Here is an 18,544-nt window from a genome sequence, read left to right as displayed (position 1 = left end):
GACTGGTTGGTTTTGTTATTTGTTTTGTTTTGGCCGTAGTGAGGCAGGGGTGGGGGTGGGGGTGGGGGTGGGGGTTCCAAGTCAGGGGTTTTCTGTGTAGCCCTGGCTGGCATGGAACTCACTTTGTAGACCAGGCTCACCTCAAACTCAGAGATCACCTGCCTCAGTCTCCCAAGTGTTGGGATTAAAGGCGTGTGCCACCACACCCAGCTTCTTTTTTTTCTTTCTTTTCTTTTTTTTTTTTTTTTTAATTTTCGAGACAGGGTTTCTCTGTGTAGCCTTGGCTGTCCTGGACTCGCTTTGTAGATGGGGCTGGCCTCGAACTCACGGTGATTCACTTGCCTCTGCCTCCCGAGTGAGTGCTGGAATTAAAGGCTTGCAGCACCACGCCCAGCCTTAGGCTGGCTTTTAACTCAGGATCTTCCCACCTCAGCCTCCCCCGTGCTGGAGGAAGAGGTGTGTGCCATAACCCCTGACTCCTCCATTTGGTCTGCATGCCTGGGGCCCCTCTGCAGGGTCACTGGCTGAAGAATCTTGCTTTGAGACTTCCAACATTGGTCACCTGCCAGAGCGGCTGGGTTGTCAGCGTATTGCAGAAGCAACCTTGAATTTGTTTGTGTTTTGTTTTTTCAGAAACCGACTAGGGGTACCCTCAATCAGATTGGAGACCCATGTTCTTTCCTAGAGGAGCCCATGTCCAGTAGAACCAGAAAACCCCCTACTAATGAAACAGTATGTGATCTGTGAGCCTGCCCGAGGTTATTCAAGAAATTTCCTCAGACCTGGAGTTAGCGAAGAGTTGTGATCTGTCAGATGTGGGTGCTGGGAACAGAACTTGGGTCCTCTGGAAGAGCAGCAAGTGCTCTTAACCACTGAACCATCTCTTCAGCCTTCATTGTGATATTAGGCATGTCCAACCTGTGTCCTGCGGGCCGCATGCAATTGCATGTGACCAAGAATAGCTATCAATGCCACCTAACACAAAAATGGGGGGGGGGGTAAATACAATATTATGTAGCAAGTGGCTAGAGCGGATAAAAGCACTTGCTGCTTTTCCAGAGGACCTGAGTTGGGTTTCCAGTATCCACGTTGGGATCTGAGGCCCTCTTCCGGCTTCCAATGGTACATATACACATGTACTCACACATGTGGCATATGACATGCATGTGCCCACGTGCATGCATGCACATGTGCGCACACACACACACCACATACCACACATTACACACACACCACATACCACACACACCCAAAAACAACTAGAGATGGGATCATTCTGAGGTTTTTTGTTATTGATTGTTTTGTAACTCCGTTGCAGGGCTCTCACGTGTGAACTTTGTAGACGACAACAACACTGTTTCGCAATGTCAGAATGTTGGACCGCCCTTGGAGGGTTTTTCCCCAGCAGTGGCTGTTGGGGAGGAAGAACAGCTTTCGCTTTAGACACTGCTGCCTCTTTTTGCAGCGCTGGAGCAGTTAGTCCAAGCTTCAGTTTTCCCAGGGTAAAGAGGACTCTGGGGTTTTCCTTGTACTTTCAGGTTCCTGGTCTTTATATAGTGACATCACTTAGTCCCGTAGCACGGTGCCAGATGCCAGAGTCTGGAGGGATTCCCAGGTCTTGAGTGTGAGGCTTGGGGTTTCCCCATCAGATAGAGGCTGTGGGTACCGCCCTCCCTGAGGCGGGGCTTTGAGCACTTGGGGCTTAGACTCTGGCCCCTGAGGCTGTTGAGCTCCCCAGACTCCCGGAATACCATGGGACAGCTGATAGCCAAACTGATGCGAATCTTTGGGAGCCAGGGTAAGAGGCGCACCTAACAGCCCAGTGAACTCTTTGATTCTGCAGTCTTTTGGGGCTCTTGGGATTTTGGGGTCATCGGGGGGAGAGCAACTGGGACCCCTGGGCTTCTAGAATGCGTTGTGTGCACTCCGCACTCCCGGATGCTCCACCGCCCCCTCTCTGCTCTTCTCGCCTGTGCCTGCACTTCCATGTGCTTAGTGCACAGGGGTGGGAGAGCATCTTGTACCCCACCCCACCCCCAGGTGGGCTGTGAGCAACCTGGATGAACCCCAGAGTTTCCTGCGATTGTGATTTAGAGCCCAGATTATGACTGTCTGGACCTTTCAGATAATCGCTTTCTAGAAATGTGGAGGGAAATAGTATAGGGGGTCAGCTCTCTCTTCCACATTCCTGGAGATGTGTAGGGCTCCGGGCCGATGGCAAGTGAAATGGTACAGTCCCTGGCAGAGGTGCCCAGGCTGCTGGGAACCGGTTCCCTGAGCATACTAGGGATGAGAGAGGTGGACCCAGAAACTTGATACAGTGTGTCCCAACTCCTTGTGCCTGGGTCCGGAGATTGCCAGGAGATGGGTGGGACTGGAGAGAAGGCACTCAGGCAGGAGAGGAAGGTGAAGAAGAAGCCAGGACAAGAAGCCTACCGGGGACACCCAAGCCCGGGGTCATCGGGGTTGGCTCTGACCTTGCCCTTCCTCTGGATGCCTCCAGAGCACAAAGTCATCATCGTGGGACTGGACAATGCAGGAAAGACCACCATTCTCTACCAGTTGTAAGTAACTACTGGGTGGACGGGAGAGGGCTAGGCTTCACACCAGACTGATAAAGCGCTCATTTGGACCAATCACTAGAGCCCTTCCCTGGGCTCATGGGTAAGTAGACCAATAGGAGTGATGGGAGGCCGCTGGTGGTCTGGATCTGAATCCTGCCTGCTATCGGGGACCTCAGGTCCCACCGCCTCCCGTCATCTACCCTGTCAAACACATTTCAGTCCTGGTTAAGTGTTGAATGCCAGGCGGTTTCCCGCCTCAGTGCGCTTGGCTCCCCCTAGCGGCGGGGCCCTTTCTTTTCACCCTTGCACCTTACACTAAGTTGTTAACTTTCCGGCTTCAACTTCAACCGCCAGCCAGGAAGAGCTGTGAGCTCCTCCAAAGCTTCGTAGCTCCAGGTCTGCAGGTCTGCGTACAAGCTGCGCAAACAGCCACCCTCGCTTTCCCAGGCTTTCCTGATTTGTAGACTCGACTGAGGGCATGTGCTTCTCTGAGAAAGTAATATCTGTAAAGTTAATTAATTTAAATTGTATTAGAAAAGAAAGGTCTGGAGGCGTTGCTCAGTGGTAGAGTGCTTGCCTAGAGCTCTTGAGACTATATCCCTAGCATTATTATCTTAGAAATGAAAATTCAAATATGAAGACCCTCACTTTCAGTCTGCTTCCTTATAACTTTTTGGTGAGCTTCCAGAAACATGTGTAAACGGGCAGGCACGGATGTCTTTGCCTATAATCACAGCACTCTGGAGGTTAAGACAGGAGGATTCCTATCAGAGGTCATTCAGTGAAACACGACCTTAAAGATGTGCACGAACATAGCAAACACACACACACACACACACACACACACACACACACACACTAAACAAAATACCTCCCCCCAAACAAAACAAAACCAAAACCAAAAACCAAATCAAAGAAAAGTTTTCTTTGCCAGGCGTTGGTGGCGCACGCCTTTAATCCCAACACTCGGGAGGTAGAGGCAGGCAGATCGCTGTGAGTTCGAGGCCAGCCTGGTCTACAAAGTGAGTCCAGGACAGCCAAGGCAACACAGAGAGACCCTGTCTCGAAAAACCAAAATAAATAAATAAATTTTTAAAAAAATAAAAAGAAAGAAAAGTTTTCTATCTTTCTTTCTTTCTTTTTTTTTTTTTTTTTTTTTTTTTTTGCCTTTAAACCAGGGAAGTATCTGGTGGCCTCACTCAGATCTGTCTGGTTTGTCACAGCTCCCACAATTCCAGTGGGGTCCCACAGGGCAGAAGCTAGGCCACCATCGGGAGCTTGTTAGTACTGAGGACATGGGCCTCAGCCAGTGCTTGGTCACCCAGGGCTGAGTTGTTCTGAGCAGAGCGTGGCTGCTTTTGGAGTAGAGGAATGACAGTGTGAGCTCGGAGTGAGCTGGGCCGAGACCTTAGAGCCTTCTCTTGCCTCCCCCAGCCTGACCAACGAGGTGGTTCACACGTGTTCCACCATTGGTAGCAACGTGGAAGAAATTGTTCTTCAGAAGGCCCACTTCCTCATGTGGGACCTGGGGGGCCAGGAGGCGCTGCGCTCCGCCTGGGACACATACTACTCCAATGCTGAGGTGAGGAGGTCACAGAGGTGGCTGTGCATCATTAGCCTGGCAGTCACCTACCAGATACTCTCTGAGCCTAGCGTGTGCCACCTGGATCGGGGTGGAAGAATGGTCACTCCAGCTGTGCTGACAAGGCACTAATAAACGCCGTGCCACCTGCCAGCACTGCATAGCATCTCTGAAGACTTTTGAATCCTAAAAACAAACAAACAAAGAAAAATTTAGATGCATAAATATAAAAAAAAGAAAAAAGAAAAAGAAGATTTTCACGGCTATAATCTCAATATTTAGGGGCACTGAGGCAGGATGATCAGAAGTTCCAGGTCAGCCTGGGTTACATATGAAGATTTTTGTCTTCAAAGAATCAAATAGGAGCTGGGTGTGGTGGCACGTGCCTTTAACCCCCAGTACTTGGGAGGCAGAGGCAGGTGGATCGCTGTGAGTTCGAGGCCAGCCTGGTCCACAAGGCTGGTACAGTACAGCCAAGGCTACACAGAGAAGCCCTGTCTCGAAAAACAAAAGCAACAACAACAACAACAACAACAACAAAAAGTGGGCCCAGCCTAGTGAGACTATCTGGCTACATAGTTCCTTTCCATCTGGGCTGGCACTTGGGCAGGGGGCAGTGGCCAGGGGGCGGAACCTTTGGTAGGAAGCGTGTTGGCTAAAGAGAACACTTGCAGCTCATTATCTCAATCCTGCCTGGCAGTTTGTCATCCTTGTGATCGACAGTACAGACCGGAGTCGGCTGTCAACCACCCGGGAGGAACTGTATAAGATGCTGGCCCATGAGGTAAGTCCCCTGAACTCGGGAAAGCCATCGGCGAGACTACCTGTGCACTGTTAGGCTGGTCATACGCCCTCTCTCTGAGGGGGAGGCCTAGTTTAATCATAGATGAAGGGTTCAGTAGGTACCCTCAGGATAACCGAGCGCAGAAGCTACAGCTGCTGTTTCAAAGGCTGACCTCCCCTGTCACCCACTGGGAGACCCTGAGCAAGCTGCTTCATTTCTAATAAGTTGCTAATAAAGAGGCTTATCGGTTCCTACCTCACAATGGGAAAAGTGGCTCTTGCAAGCAATCTGAGGCAGATTTTCATGAGGTTGAGGCCAGCCTGGGCTCCATATTGAGTTCCAGGCCAGCCTGGGCTACAGAGTAAGGTTCTCCTTTGAAAAACAAACAAACAAACAAACAACAATATCAAAACATGTCACTGTCCCACGAAAGCCTTCACTGACCAGGAAACTGGGACAGAGGGGAAGACATCCTAATGGGACTCTAGATGAGACAAGCATGGGAGAATAGCAAAGTAGAAGGATCCAGAGGATCCTAGAAACCTACAAGTAGAACACTACGATAGGCAGATTTGGGCCCAGGGGTCCCGCTCAAACTAAGGCACCAGCCAAGGACAATACAGGTGGTAAACTTTAAACCCCTACCCAGATCTAGACAATGGTCAGAACATTCTCCACAGTTGAGTGGAGAGTGGGATATGACTTTCTCATGTACTCTGATGCCTCACATTTGACCATGTCCCCTGGAGGGGGAGACCTGGTGGCACTCAGAGGAAGGACAGCAGGTTACCAAGAAGGGTCTTGATACCCTATGAACATATACAGGGGGAGGAAATCCCCCTCAGGAACAGTCATAGGGGAGGGGAATAAGGGGAAAATGGGAGGGAGGGAAGAATGGGAGGATACAAGGGATGGGATAACCATTGAGATGTAACAAGAATAAATTAATAAAATATATATGTATATAAACATGTCACAACAATATCAAAACATGTTTGAGGTAGGCGGTGCTGGTGCACGCCTTTAATCCCAGCACTTGGGAGGCAGAGGCAGGGAGATATCTGTGAGTTCAAGGCCAGCCTGGTTTACAGAGTGAGTCCCAGGACAGCCAGGGCTACACAGAGAAACTCTGTCTTGGAAAAAAAAGAAAACAAAACAAACAAACAAACAAACAAACAAAAAAACCCCAAACCCAACAGAACAATGTCTGAGGTTACTGTAAGTACCCTATGAGCAGCTGGACGGTGTCCCAGGAGCTGTGGCATCATTTGATGGGGTTGCTAGCATTGGGGCGAGCCTCCGCCTCTGTCCCACCCGCCCGTGGGCCTCCGCCTCTGTCTCACCCGCCCGTGGGCCTCCGCCTCTGTCTCACCCGCCCGTGGGCCTCCGCCTCTGTCCCACCCGCCCGTGGGCCTCCGCCTCTCTCTCACCCGCCCGTGGGCCTCCACCTCTGTCCCACCCGCCCGTGGGCCTCCGCCTCTGTCCCACACCTTTTGCTAGAACAGTAGGGGCAGGGATCCCAGAAGTCTCTGGAGTCCGTGGGAGGGATGCTGGGCTGTGTGTCTGTCTGACCCAGGCTCCTCTGCCCACAGGCACTTCAAGATGCTTCCGTTCTCATCTTTGCCAACAAGCAGGATGTAAAAGACTCCATGACCACGGCAGAAATCTCCCAGTTCCTCACACTCAGTGCCATCAGAGATCACCCGTGGCACATCCAGGGCTGCTGCGCTCTCACCGGAGAAGGGTCAGTCCTCTACTGCTCAGGGCCCCCAAGAAAGTGAGTCTCCAAGCTGCCTTTTCAGAGGAGCCTCGATGCCTTCCAGAGGCCTCTGGTTCCCTATTGGCTGCGTTATTCGTTATTCTCCACGGCCTTTGCTAGGCTGTGAGCAGACTGCTTCTCTCCAGGCGCCCCAGCCTCTGGCACGCTGGCTGCTGATGCACGCTGGGGCTCAACTCGTTTCCCTTCTAACTTCGAGTGATTGGATAGAACCGTGGCTACCCTCTCAGTCTGTCCCAGGCAGAGGCTTGGGGGCTTTCCAGCCAGCATCTTATGGGAAATGCTGATGTCCTTTGTGCTCTTCTGCCCTCCCTGCAGGCTGCCAGCTGGGCTGCAGTGGCTGCAATCTCAGGCCACCTCCAACTGATGTCCCAGCCTTAGGCCAACCAGAATCCACATGCTTAGCACCGGTGAGAAACCCCAGTCATTTGCTGGTGGAAACAGCGTGGCTATGGACAGAGAGACTACCAATGTCCTCTCAACTGTCACTGAGAGCGGGGTCAAAGACTTCAAGTTGGTGCCCATGGGACCAAAGGATGAAGCTCCCCGTCTCTATCGCCGGGGATGGAGACACCGGGGAACCTGCTGGCGTGGTGGGGCATCAGGCCTCTCCCAGCCCTCACCCTCTGTCTGCCCCTGGAAAGCAAGAGATCTTTGACATTGTTCCATATCCACTGGAGAAAGCAGATTCCGGTAAAGGAGACAGCAGGACCCTGCCAAAAGCTGCGGTTGGGGGTTGGGTGGAGAATGAAAGGACAGAACATTCCAGACAGAGGCCGCCCGTCACACGGCAGGAGTCGAAGCCCTCCCACCCTTAGGTGCTGCCTCTGACCACAGCTTTTGGGATCTAAGTCACCAGGTGGAATCTCCCTGCCTCTCCGCCCCGCCCCCCTTCCCGTCAGCATCCTCCCTACCTGAGCTCTATGCCTCTCAAATCAAAGATTTCTTTCTTTCTTTGTTTTTGTTTTTGTTTTTCGAAACACAATCTCTTTGTGTTAGCCTTGGCTATCCTGGACTCGCTTTGTAGACCAGGCTGGCCTCGAACTCACAGAGATCCACCAGCCTCTGCCTCCCGAGTGCTGGGACTAAAGGAGTACGCCACTACGCCCGAAATCAAAGATCTCTACAGGACCTACTTATTTTGTCTTTGTGTCATGATTTTTAAAAAAAATTGCATAAAAATTTAAAAGGTACATAAGTGCTCCTGAAAACGGCTCACCTCTCATTTCTGTCTGTTCCTCAAACTGGCTTTTGTTCTTTGCCGACAGGTTTTTGGGGGAAAATCCAACAGGGTGTGGGGAGCAGGGACTGCATGCACGCTCCATTTGGCTAGGATTGTCTGGGTTGAAGGACATTGACACCAGCTAACCAGGATAGGGCCTTCTGGCTGGTGTTGATCCCCTGAGAAGGAGACCCCAGGGAGATGAGCCCTTTAGAAGCAGTGCCAAGGTGGATAAGAGGCTCGTGCTGTCCTTCTGCGTTCAGGGGCCTAGACAGTACAGCCTCCCACCTTTCCAAGCTCGCAGTGGATATCTGGGGGAACCTAGACAGAGATACAGAGGACCCAGATCTTTAATTTTGTAGTTTCTCTGAGATGTGGTTTGAAGGAAGAGCTTGTGGATTCTTGATATTTTGATCATACTTTGTGTTTTCATTAGGTTATCCTTGACATAAAAAATAAGGAGAATAAGGAGAGAGAGAGAGAGAGAGAGAGAGAGAGAGAGAGAGAGAGAGAGAGAGAGAGAGAGAGAGAGAGAGAATACAGTTGAATAGTAGTACCGCGGAGCTAGTCCGTAAAAATCTATTCCATAGAAAAGCACCTGAAGAAAGAGATGCAGCGTGCTGGGGGTATAGCTCAGTGGTAGAGCATTTGACTGCAGATCAAGAGGTCCCCGGTTCAAATCCGGGTGCCCCCTCACGTTAGCAATCACTCTTTTGTGATTGCTCAATGCACTCGTGAGACCTTAGAAGGGGTAGGGGCGCTCCCCTCCCCAAACCCACTGTGTTTTGCTGGGGTGTGTACGGTCCAACTGTTGCTGCGGTTAAATGTAGGCCCCTGACCGGAATGTGTCGCGAGCCTCCGGATCGACCTTGCGGTATTCCTAGGCAGCTGCTCGTGAACCACAGGGCGTGAGGAGCGAGTTGGACGCGTTCAGGCGCGGGTGACCTCGACGGCTGTCCCTTAGGGAGAGCCGGGGTTGGAGGCAGAAGGTTGGGAGAAGTGTGAGCGTGTAGGAGGGAGAACGCGGAGGAGCAGCGGCGGAGTTGCAGAGTGTGGTCCCGCCCAGAGGAGCGCGGAGCAGCGAGGGATCGCTTCAGTCTTTTTGGTTACGTTTTCTCGTACCATCTGAAGGGATCTAAGAGCATCAGGGAAAACCTTTTGCTTTCAAGGGAGAAATGCGGCAGGTCAGTTCCTTATCCAGACCTGATTCCACGCTTACTTTTACAGATGCTTTAGTGCGCCTGCGCTAAGATAGTACTAAGTGGTTACTGGCGCGAGGAAGCCGGCAGAGGGGGTATAGCTCAGTGGTAGAGCATTTGACTGCAGATCAAGAGGTCCCCGGTTCAAATCCGGGTGCCCCCTTCCTTCTTTTATGCAATTTTCTTTAAATGGCTTTCTCACTTCCCACGTGTTTTTTGTAGCACCGTTTCCTTCGCCAACTCCCAGACAGTCGGGAAGCAATGGTGCTGTTAGGGAACCTGGAAGTTCTAACCCAGTGACTCCGAGAATGTGGCCAGCATCGGCAACAGTTGGATCCGTGCTACGTTTGAAGATTCCTGGTATCATTCTCTGACTCAGTGAAATAACTTGGGGTGGGGCTCGACATTTGTTTCGGAGAAATGCTCCAGATGCACTCTCAAGCTCTAGACGCTTACGTTTAGCAACTTGCACACGTCATTTGCTTCTAACACTTCCAAGATGCTGCTTCTGCCTGAGCCCTAATAAAAGACCTTATAAAACACAACGAGGGCCCCAAGACTGGCCGCGCACGAAGACACCAGAACTGAGGTTGGAGGTCCATCTTGGGGACACTTACGGAGGTCCTCCGCAGCGCCTGCGCGTCAAGAGAGCAGCAAAACGCCAGTCCTGTGGCTCATCACGTGTCCACTGGGTGGCGGTAGGAGGCCACAGCTGGAAAAGACAGCTTTTCTGACACCACCCCCAGTCCTCCTCCCGCACTCTCCCCCTCCCCTCCCCCTCCCCTCCCCCTCCCCTCCCCCTCCCCTCCCCCTCCCCCCGCACCCCCCACCCCCCGCCAGCCCATGCTGTCAAGAAAGAATTCACGTTTCAGTGGTTCGGTGGACTCAAGTTTGTAATCCCTTCAAGTAAGCTGAAACAGGTAGAGTGGTCGTGAGTTCGAGGTCAACCTGCTCTACAGAGTGACTCCCTATCGGGAACAAATAGCAATGAGAAGGAGCCCTTCGCTTGCAGGACTTGCCGTGGCCTGCAGTATTACATCAAGGGTTGAGGTCTGGTGGAGGCCGGTTCTAGGCTCTTGGGTCGGAAGGATTAGGATTCTGAGAGATGCGAATTTAGTTTTCATTTCCTTGACCTCAGTGCCAGGCCACCCACCTACTCAAGCACACACTACTTCTGAGGTCCCCACCAGCATCCTCCTTGCCTCACCTAGCAACCCACGCACCCTTCCTTTCCGCACTCTCCAGGTCCCCAGCGCGGGCGGGAGGGAGCCAGGGGCCCCTCGGCCTTCTCCACATTCTAGGCTCCAGTTCTCTGTCTTCCCACGAAGTAGGTCGCAGGCACCTTCGCGCCTTGACCTGATTCCATGCCGTCTATTAAATCTCCTAAATTGCGGGTATTTTTATTCTATCCTGGAAGAAAAAAAATAATAAAATAAAATAAGGTGCCCTATTCCCAGAGTCTGGTAGTGGCACTGGGCGCCGCTTCCGACTTTGGGAGTAGTTTTGATTGGATCTGGCTTCTTGGGTTGGGGGCGCCCGTGCTGCTTTAGAGTGGAACTGTGACAGACTTCAGCACCAACGTGTTTGCTGGCCCTGAGGGGAGGAGAGGGGGTCGGGGGAGAGCGGGTGCTGGAGATGGGGTGTGAATCAGGGAATGCAATTCCCGTTCGCTGCTGGAGCAGAAGCAAGGGGGTGGGGGGCTCGGCTGCGCGAAATTCCTGACGCGTGTCTGTCTGTGTGTGGGCTTATGTATAACACCAGGAAGCCACAGAAGTCCAAAGACCAGCTCAGAACGTCTCATGCCCTGGAGATGGGTGGTCCAAGTAGGGGCGCTTTCTGGGTTCTACAACTTCTGCTTTTTCCCCTGGACTTCTAGGGCAGCCGGGTTCTCTCGGTGACCAGAGATGTCTCGGTGCGGTCCCAGGTCCCGCGGGGCGCGGCGCGGAGCTCCGGGAGGCGGGGACCCCGGCGTCGCGCCCCGCCCTCCGGGCCCTCCCGCCCGCGCTCCCCGAGGCCGCAACGCTGCGCTTTGCTCGCCGTGCCCGCTCTGCTCCAGCTTCCCGCTTGCCCAGCCCGGACCCGGCCCCTCGCCAGCTGCCACCGAGAGTACCCAGAGGGTGTCCGCGCCCACTATGCGGCCTCAGCTCTGGCTGCTGCAGTTGCTGCTACTCCGCGGGGTCGCGCGCGGGCTCAGCCCCGCAACGCCGGCAGGTAGGACGCGCGGCCGGGGCAGGTGCAGACCCTCCAGCGGGACCCGGCGTGCTGTCCGTAGGACGCCAGGGACAGCGGACAGGGACCCTACTTTTCTGTGGGCCCAGAAGGTGTGCACCCCTGCTTCTGTCGGATGGACGTGAAGGGATCCAGCCCGGGGCTCCCAGAATAGTCATAGGGACCCGCGATCGTTCCAGAGAGGCGTTAGCCTTTCCTTGCTCTTCCTGGCTGCCTTCCCTCAGCTGCTCTAGGCTGGGTCCAGGCTGGGCTTGGAGACTGCGTGGGAGCCTCCGGAGGGTGGGGGACATCCTGGCACCAGCGTGGCCGTCTAACCTGCTTCCCCTACCTCTTGCATAGTGATGGAGAGGCAGGGACACCAGGAAAAAGCAGCTTGCTGCTCCCGGGCTCTTAGGGTCAAGGGTCGTGTCTCCCTCCAGTTTGGTTCTGCGTGCTCTCTGTTGCTCTGGCCTTGCATGGAGAGGGTGGGGTGGGGTGGGTGGGGGAGGAGCTTCTATTCTGCATACTCCTTTCTGCTATACCAGTTTCTGGAGCCATTTCTTCCACTTGGAGATCCTTTCGGAGATGTACCTTGAATTCCTTATGTTATCAAGAGTGGTCATTTTTTCTTCAATATATAATTTAGGTTCTGCAGCACCCATATTTTCTCTGGGGCTGGGAATAAGGGTAATTTTCAAGCTCCTTAAAAGAGAATTGAGGGCCTCTCACTTGTGATGGGGAGGGGAGTACTTGGCGCTGCTATTGGCTGTTGTGTCAGCATCGGGTCTGTGTTCTTGACTTTAATGGTCATAATATGTGATTCAAATGAACCTGGCTTGGGATGAGATGGTGTGGGTGGGGGGTGCTGGTGGTGACAGTGGGGGGAGAGCACTTGTCTAGAGACTGGTGTGGTGGCATCAGTGTTCAGTGAGGCCCCCCTCCCACAGGTCTCACTTGCTCCTGTGTCCCCTCTTCAGAGAGACCTACCCAGCTAGGAGGGCCTGACGGCAGCCATACTCTGCCCTGATTCACTGTGCTGTGTCTGTGGGAAAAAGTGTAGAATGTTTGGGCTCAAGATCATGCCCGCTCGTCACTGAGAACTCTTCCACCCCCTCACCACGTCTTGTATGGAAACCTGCTTAATCAACGTGTGTGGGAAAGCTGGGCACGGTGGGCCACACTGAGAACAAGGCAACTTGGAGGAAGAAGGTTCAAGGTCATCTTTGGCTACATAGTGAGTTCGAGGCCAGCCTGTAACATGAGACCCAGTTTAAAGCAAAGCAAAACTTCTTTTTTTAATTGAAGATTTAATTGAAGATCTTATAACATCAAAATAAAACTTTAATCCATAAATACAGTCCACGGAAAGACTGAGAATCTTACTGTCCTAATCTTTGCATAGTGTCCCATCATTGAAAATCACAGTTTATATATATATATTTAAATATATACAATAAACTACATACAGCAAGAAGAATCACGAAACAATAAGGAAATATATAAATGTTACATTCATAGTGAACAAAATGTTTTTAATCGGGAGGCAGAGGCAGAGGCAGGCGGATCTCTGTGAGTTCAAGGCCAGCCTGGTCTACAAAGCGAGTTCCAGGACAGCCAGGGTTACACAGAGAAACCGTGTCTCAAAAAACCGGAACCAAAACAAAACTGTTGAACAGTGAGTGTGCAGGTGCTTCTGTCTGAGCCCTTTCGGGGTACCCTTTAGAAAGCAGAGGTGCTGGATGTGGTGGCACATTCCTTTAATCCCAGTGCTCGGGAGGCAGAGGCAGGTGGAAATCTGTGAGTTTGAGCCAGGCCTGGTCTATAAAATAAGTCTATGGCAACCTTGGCTCTTACACAGAGAAACCCTGCCTAAAAAAAGAAAGAAAGAAAGAAAGAAAGAAAGAAAGAAAGAAAGAAAAGAAAGAAAGCAGAACCTCCCCCATCTGATGCCCCTCAGGCAAGGGGTGGGGTCTCTGGGGGAGGGGCTTTATAAGTAGGAGGTGAGATTTTTTTTTTTTTTAAGCCTAGGAGGACCTTGTGTGACCATGTGTGAAGCAACGAAAGAATGGGACTTTAAGACATGGTGTCATGTAGCCCAGGGTGGCTTTGAACTCATTATGTAATGGAGGATGATGACCTTGATTTCTGGTTTTCCCGCCTCCACCCCACAGTACTGGGATTACAGGCATAACACCATGACGTCATGTTTATGTAGCACTGGAGAATCGAACCCAGAGCTTCTGACATGCTAGGTGAGCACTCTGTCAACTGAGCTACATCCCCAGTTCCACAGGAGATTGGTTTTGCTGGCTGCTTCGTGTACATAGTTTTGCTAAAAGATTCAACCTAGCAAGTGGTAGAGCTGTTTTCACTCCATTTTACCTATCAGAAACGGAGGCGTCCAGAGATGTTTGAAAACTGTGGCCTGGTGGCGCACACCTGGAATTCCAGCGCTCAGGGAGGCAGAGGCAGGCAGATCTCTGTGAGTTCGAGGCCAGCCTGGTCTACAAAGGGAGTCCAGGACAGCCAAGGCCACACAGGGAAACAGTGTCTTGGAAAAAAAAAATCTTAAAAGAATGCCAAGATATACAGTATCATCACCGCTATCACTCACAGGCACAGGCAAGAAAAGTAGGGGCGGGGGAAGATCCCTAGACTAGGAAATCAAAATTTATATTAAAAAGAACAATCCTCAGGCTGGAGAGATGGCTCAGAGGTTAAGAGCTCTGGCTGCTGCTCTTCCAAAGGTTTTTGAGTTCAATTCCCAGCAACCACATGGTGTGGCTCACAGCCGGTTATAATGAGATCTGGTGCCCTCTTCTGGCCGGCAGTCATACATGCAGGCAGAACACTGCATACATAACAAATAAATCAATCTTTAAAAACAAATTGTGGTGCTGTGGTTCAAGGTTGGACCTTCAGCTTGGTGGCAAACCTGTGCTCCTTCACTTCTGTGACAGGGCAGTGTGTGTGTGGGGGGGTCTCCAGCAGGCCTGTGCCCAAGGGAGATTCTCATCTGTCCTACAGATGAGATGGGCTTTCCCCCTCCTCCCTGCCCCCTCTTTCACTCACTGGCGCCTGATGAACACTCATCCTTGCAGTACCCAGAATTCTAAATGCACAGGCATCGAAGAGCATAGTGGTCCAGGAGGCCAGCTTGGGTGGTACCCCTCCCCCCCCCCCCCCCCCCCGCCCCGGGCATCTGGGTGAGGGGGAGAGAGGCATCTGGGAGACTCTGGGACTGATGATGTCTTGTCAGACTTGAAGAAAGTAAGAGCTCGCCGGGGAAGGCCTATTTAGGAGCAGAGTAGTCTTGGCTTAGGAAACTTTGTGACTCTTTGGTGGCTGGATAGCAGGGCTGGGTCCTAGAGGGCCTGGAGGAATGTGAGAGAAAGCGGGGGGGGGGGGGGGCCTTGGATCAGATGGAGGGGGTGTGGTGAGAGGGGTCCATGAGGGATCAAATGGGGGCTTCTAGATGGCTGACTTTAGCCAGAGTGTGTGGGCAACTGGCTCTGGAGCAGACAGAGTGGAAGCTGAAACGACTACCCAGAGAGGACCCCAGTGGCCTGGACAGTACGGTGGCCGTATGGCTGGGAGGACCAGCTTGAGTGGCAGACGGAATTGAAGGCAGGTTGGGGGGGGTCAGGCCCTGGGCGGTGTAACCTGGCTGCTCTTCAGCCCTAGCACACCGCGGCACTGCTGTGTCAGGTCAGGGCATGGGAGTATGACCTTTGTACTCTCCCACATTATATACAGTCCCAGCTGACCCAAAACTTGCTCTGTAGACCAGGCTGGACTTGACCTCACAGAGATTCACCTGCCTCTGCCTCCTGAGTGCTGGGTTTAAGGGCATGTACAACTATGCTCGGCTTGACTGTACTGTGCTGTATGGTTCTGACCAGAAAGGAGCCAGGCTGCCCGAGTTCAAATCCTGCCGTGGCCTGAGTGGGTGACCTACGGGGGGGTTGTTTACCATCTTTGTGCCTTGTTTCCTCTATTTATGAGATGGATCTAAAGCTAATGCCTGTCTCCTGGAGTTGACTGACATGGGGATGAAAGACCAGTGCCCTCTAAGAGTGGCTGGCAGTCTCTCAGAGCCGTCACGCCATCCTATTAGATGACGTGGCGCTTAGAGCTCTGAGCGATGGGGTTCGGCCCTGTTCTAGAAGCAAAGGATGGAAGAATCAGGGCCCAGGGTGTTTAGGGGTCACCTACGTGAACCTGTTAGCCTACGGCTTCCATTAAGGCCCTCAAGGCTGTATGCCCAGGCATGTGGTCCTGCACCTGTGGGACCAGCCAGCTACACTCCTGGTATAGACCAAGAGGTGACATCCTGGTCCATCCAACTGGGCGGGGTGAGAGGCACAGACCCTGAAGCTGGAGGGGCACTTCTGGGGATCCCCCAGTGCCTCACAGTCTCCTCTGCCCTTTTCCCGTCATCCTGCATAGAAGCCATGCCCCTGCTCCTGGCTGCTCGGAACCAAATGTTTTTACTCAATAGTCAGGGCAGCCTGTCACACGGAGAAACTGAAGCTTAAAAAGGAAAAGTGCCAGGTCCCAGCTTGAGGGACTGGGTGGGCTGGGACTTAAAGCCCAGGTGTTTCCCCCTGCCATCCTGTGGGGCTCCTACACCCCATCTGATATCTTCCTCCACAGTCCATCCAGGCTTGGGACTTCCTGCCCGTCTGCACATCAGCCCCTCCATTTGGCCTGCATGTGGGCCTTTCCAGCCCCAGCTCCTGCCCTCCCCTCTATTTGCTATTTGCAGGAGAGAACTTGGGGAGCCAGGCCACCCAACTCAGCACAGGCAGACCTGCCACAAACAGCGGTAGCCTTGCTGATGAGGCCCGGCAGCTTGCGTGGGGCTGAGTGGTCGGCAGCTGCAGCCCAGTGCTGGGCTTCTGGCCATTTGGTCGATATCTTGGGAACAGGTCCGAACTGCCCCCTCTGCCCACAATTCTCCAGGAGCATCTGGTTACGATTAGGGACGGAGAAGTGAGAGGGGCCCCGGCAAGAGTCCAGCAGGCACCAGCAGCCAAGAATGACTTAATTGGATAAAATGCCTAATGACAAGTCAGAACCCCACAGCAGAATCCTGGCCAGGTCCCAGGCCTGGTCCAGCCAAACCTTGTTTCAACCCCTGTCCTTGCTGCTACAAGAGAGCTATCCCCTAGTGTAGTGTCCTCGATCATGCAGTGATTGAGCACTTACTGTTTGCCTGGCACTCTGAGGAGAGTGGAGAGGGGCCCGGGGAATGCAAGTCTCCCTGGGAGAAGGCACACAGTGAACTCAGGGAGGGGGGGGGGTGGTCTTGGAAAGGAGCTTTGGTGAGCAAGGTGGTTGGAGTCAGAGGTGACCTAGGACCCAAAATTGATGAAGGCAACTGGTGGGGTGGTCTGTGTCCTTCATATATCCAGGGCAGATGTGACATTTAGACTGACAACCTAGGGCACAGCTTTGGGGAACCCAACTCTCTGAAAGAAAGGAGAATGCTTTTCAGGACCGTTTAGAATCAGTTTAACAGCCCCAAGAGAGCTGGAGTCTTGGAACAACTGGCTCTGCGCTGCCACTTGCCAATCCGGTGCTCATGGCAGACATTACTAATCGATCATGACAATCTCTTCTGCTAAACACAAACTAAACCTTGGGATTCCTGTCTAGAGTGTTTCTGGCTGCCACTCATTAGTGGGAGATGGCATTTGAAATGAGACCTCTTTGCCATCCCAGCTGCTTTTCTGGGCCCACTGATAACACAAGGAGAGTGATTTGCCTGAGGTCAGTAGGACGAGAGACCCAGGTGTGGTAACACACACCTTTAATCCTAGCATTTTAGCTGCAGATACAGGCAGATCTCTGTGATTTAAGGCCAGCCTCATTTACATAGCAAGCTCCCATCAGCCAGGGCTGGGTATTGAGGTCCCGTTTCAAACCAAACAAACCAAATCAAGTGGGCAAGGGAGAACAGTTTCTTTCCAGGGAGTCTCTGTTACTGTCTGGAGGGATTTTTCAGCTGTCAAAGCCAGTGGGGGGGGGAGGGAGCGAGGGAGAGAGGGACAGATTGTGAGGTGCCTTCACTATGGAAGAACCTGAGATGCCCGTGAAGGAAAAGAAACTCACAGACAAGTTCAGGGGAAAACGCCTATGTCCCGGCCAACGAGCCATCAGTGGCCCTGTATAGGCTACAGGAACATGTGCGCCGCTCACTGCCAGAGCTGGCCCAGGACAAGGCTGATATGCAGAGGTGGAAGGAGCACAGCCAGGGTGCCATATACACCATGGAGTACGCCTGCAGTGCTGTGAAGAGCCCAGTGGACAGCAGCGTGTGTACTTCCACAGCGTGGAAGGCCTGCTTAAGCAGGTCATCAGTATCCGGGATCACATGAACACCAGCGCCCAGGGCCACAGGTAGCCCCGGCCGCCAGCCCTCACCCAAGCCCTTGTCACCACCCTAACCAGTGAGCTGTCCTGTGGCATCTGTGGCACCCATATCCTGTAACCCAGCTGGTGTGAGGAACACAGTGGTGCCAGGCTCACAGGGACAGTGACTGAGAGACACAGATCAGAGGAAGTGTGGGTGACAGGGAGCAGCCTTCTGGCATCCCCAGGAATGTGACCAGAGCAAGGGCCCTGAGGCTGGCACTCTGGCCCATAGGAGGAGCAAGAGGAGTGATTTAGTTGGGTGGGGAGCTGGGCTCTTCCCCTGGCACCCCTATGGTTTCTCCAGCTGAGGCCCAGGGCAGTGAAAAGCACCTGCAGTCCTCGCCTCTTTTTTTTATTTGTTTGTTTGGTTTTGGGTTTTGGTTTTTCAAGACAGGGTTTCCTTGTGTAACAACCTTGGCTGTCCCGGACTTGCTTTGTAGACCAGGCTGGCCTCGAACTCACAGAGATCAGCCTGCCTCTGCCTCCTGAGTGCTGGGATTAAAGGCGTGGGCCACCACGTCTGGCCCTTGCCTCTTTTGTGTTGGCTTTAACTCAATAAACACAGCTGACCTACAAAAAAAAAAAGTTGCTTTCACACAAATGAGGCCACTTGTGCCCCTTGTTCCTCTTAGGGTCGCGCACGGTAGCTGACCCATGAAAGCATCCCAAGTGTATTGTTAGATGTTAGATAAAGCAAAATATGGAATACCATTCAGTCGTCAAAAAGAACATGACTGAACCTTGAAGACATTGTGCTAAGTGAAATAAGGCCAATCACAGCAAGAGAG

General features: G+C 52.7%; 2 protein-coding genes and 1 pseudogene across 8 annotated transcripts in view; all 3 read left to right on the top strand.

Annotated features, from left to right (window-relative positions):
- Positions 1-1,435: 1,435 nt before the first annotated feature.
- Positions 1,436-7,482, top strand: ARL5C (ARF like GTPase 5C). Of its 5 annotated transcripts, none has more exons than XM_084751132.1 (6): positions 1,436-1,798; positions 2,504-2,564; positions 3,999-4,146; positions 4,847-4,930; positions 6,523-6,674; positions 7,026-7,482. In XM_084751132.1, exons 1-6 carry the CDS (start codon positions 1,753-1,755, stop codon positions 7,072-7,074), a joined length of 540 nt encoding a protein of 179 aa, XP_084607258.1. In that variant the 5' UTR covers positions 1,436-1,752; the 3' UTR covers positions 7,075-7,482. The 5 variants fall into 5 exon arrangements, with proteins under 5 accessions (XP_084607258.1, XP_084607257.1, XP_084607255.1 ...); XM_084751131.1 differs by having other exon boundaries at positions 6,523-6,707; XM_084751129.1 differs by lacking the exon at positions 1,436-1,798 and having other exon boundaries at positions 1,805-2,564.
- Positions 7,483-10,831: 3,349 nt separating this feature from the next.
- PLXDC1 (plexin domain containing 1) overlaps positions 10,832-18,544 on the top strand; it is a 53,957-nt gene continuing 46,244 nt past the window's right edge. The window contains exon 1 of one of the 2 annotated variants that reach the window (XM_084751106.1): positions 10,832-11,339. In XM_084751106.1, coding sequence (XP_084607232.1) covers positions 11,033-11,339 — 307 coding nt within the window. In that variant the 5' untranslated portion in view covers positions 10,832-11,032. The remainder of the gene's footprint in view (positions 11,340-18,544) is intronic. The other variant, XM_084751107.1, reaches the window with a different exon arrangement.
- LOC311580003 (BLOC-1-related complex subunit 8-like) lies at positions 17,413-17,745 on the top strand (annotated as a pseudogene). Its single transcript has one exon. The product of its transcript is annotated as a BLOC-1-related complex subunit 8-like (transcript).

Source organism: Acomys minous, assembly GCF_964271855.1.
Source record: "Acomys minous genome assembly, chromosome: 12".
NCBI classification, from domain to species: Eukaryota; Metazoa; Chordata; class Mammalia; order Rodentia; family Muridae; genus Acomys; species Acomys minous.
The sequence above is the reverse complement of the archived record's forward strand: the minus strand, read 5'-3'. Positions and strand labels throughout refer to the sequence as shown.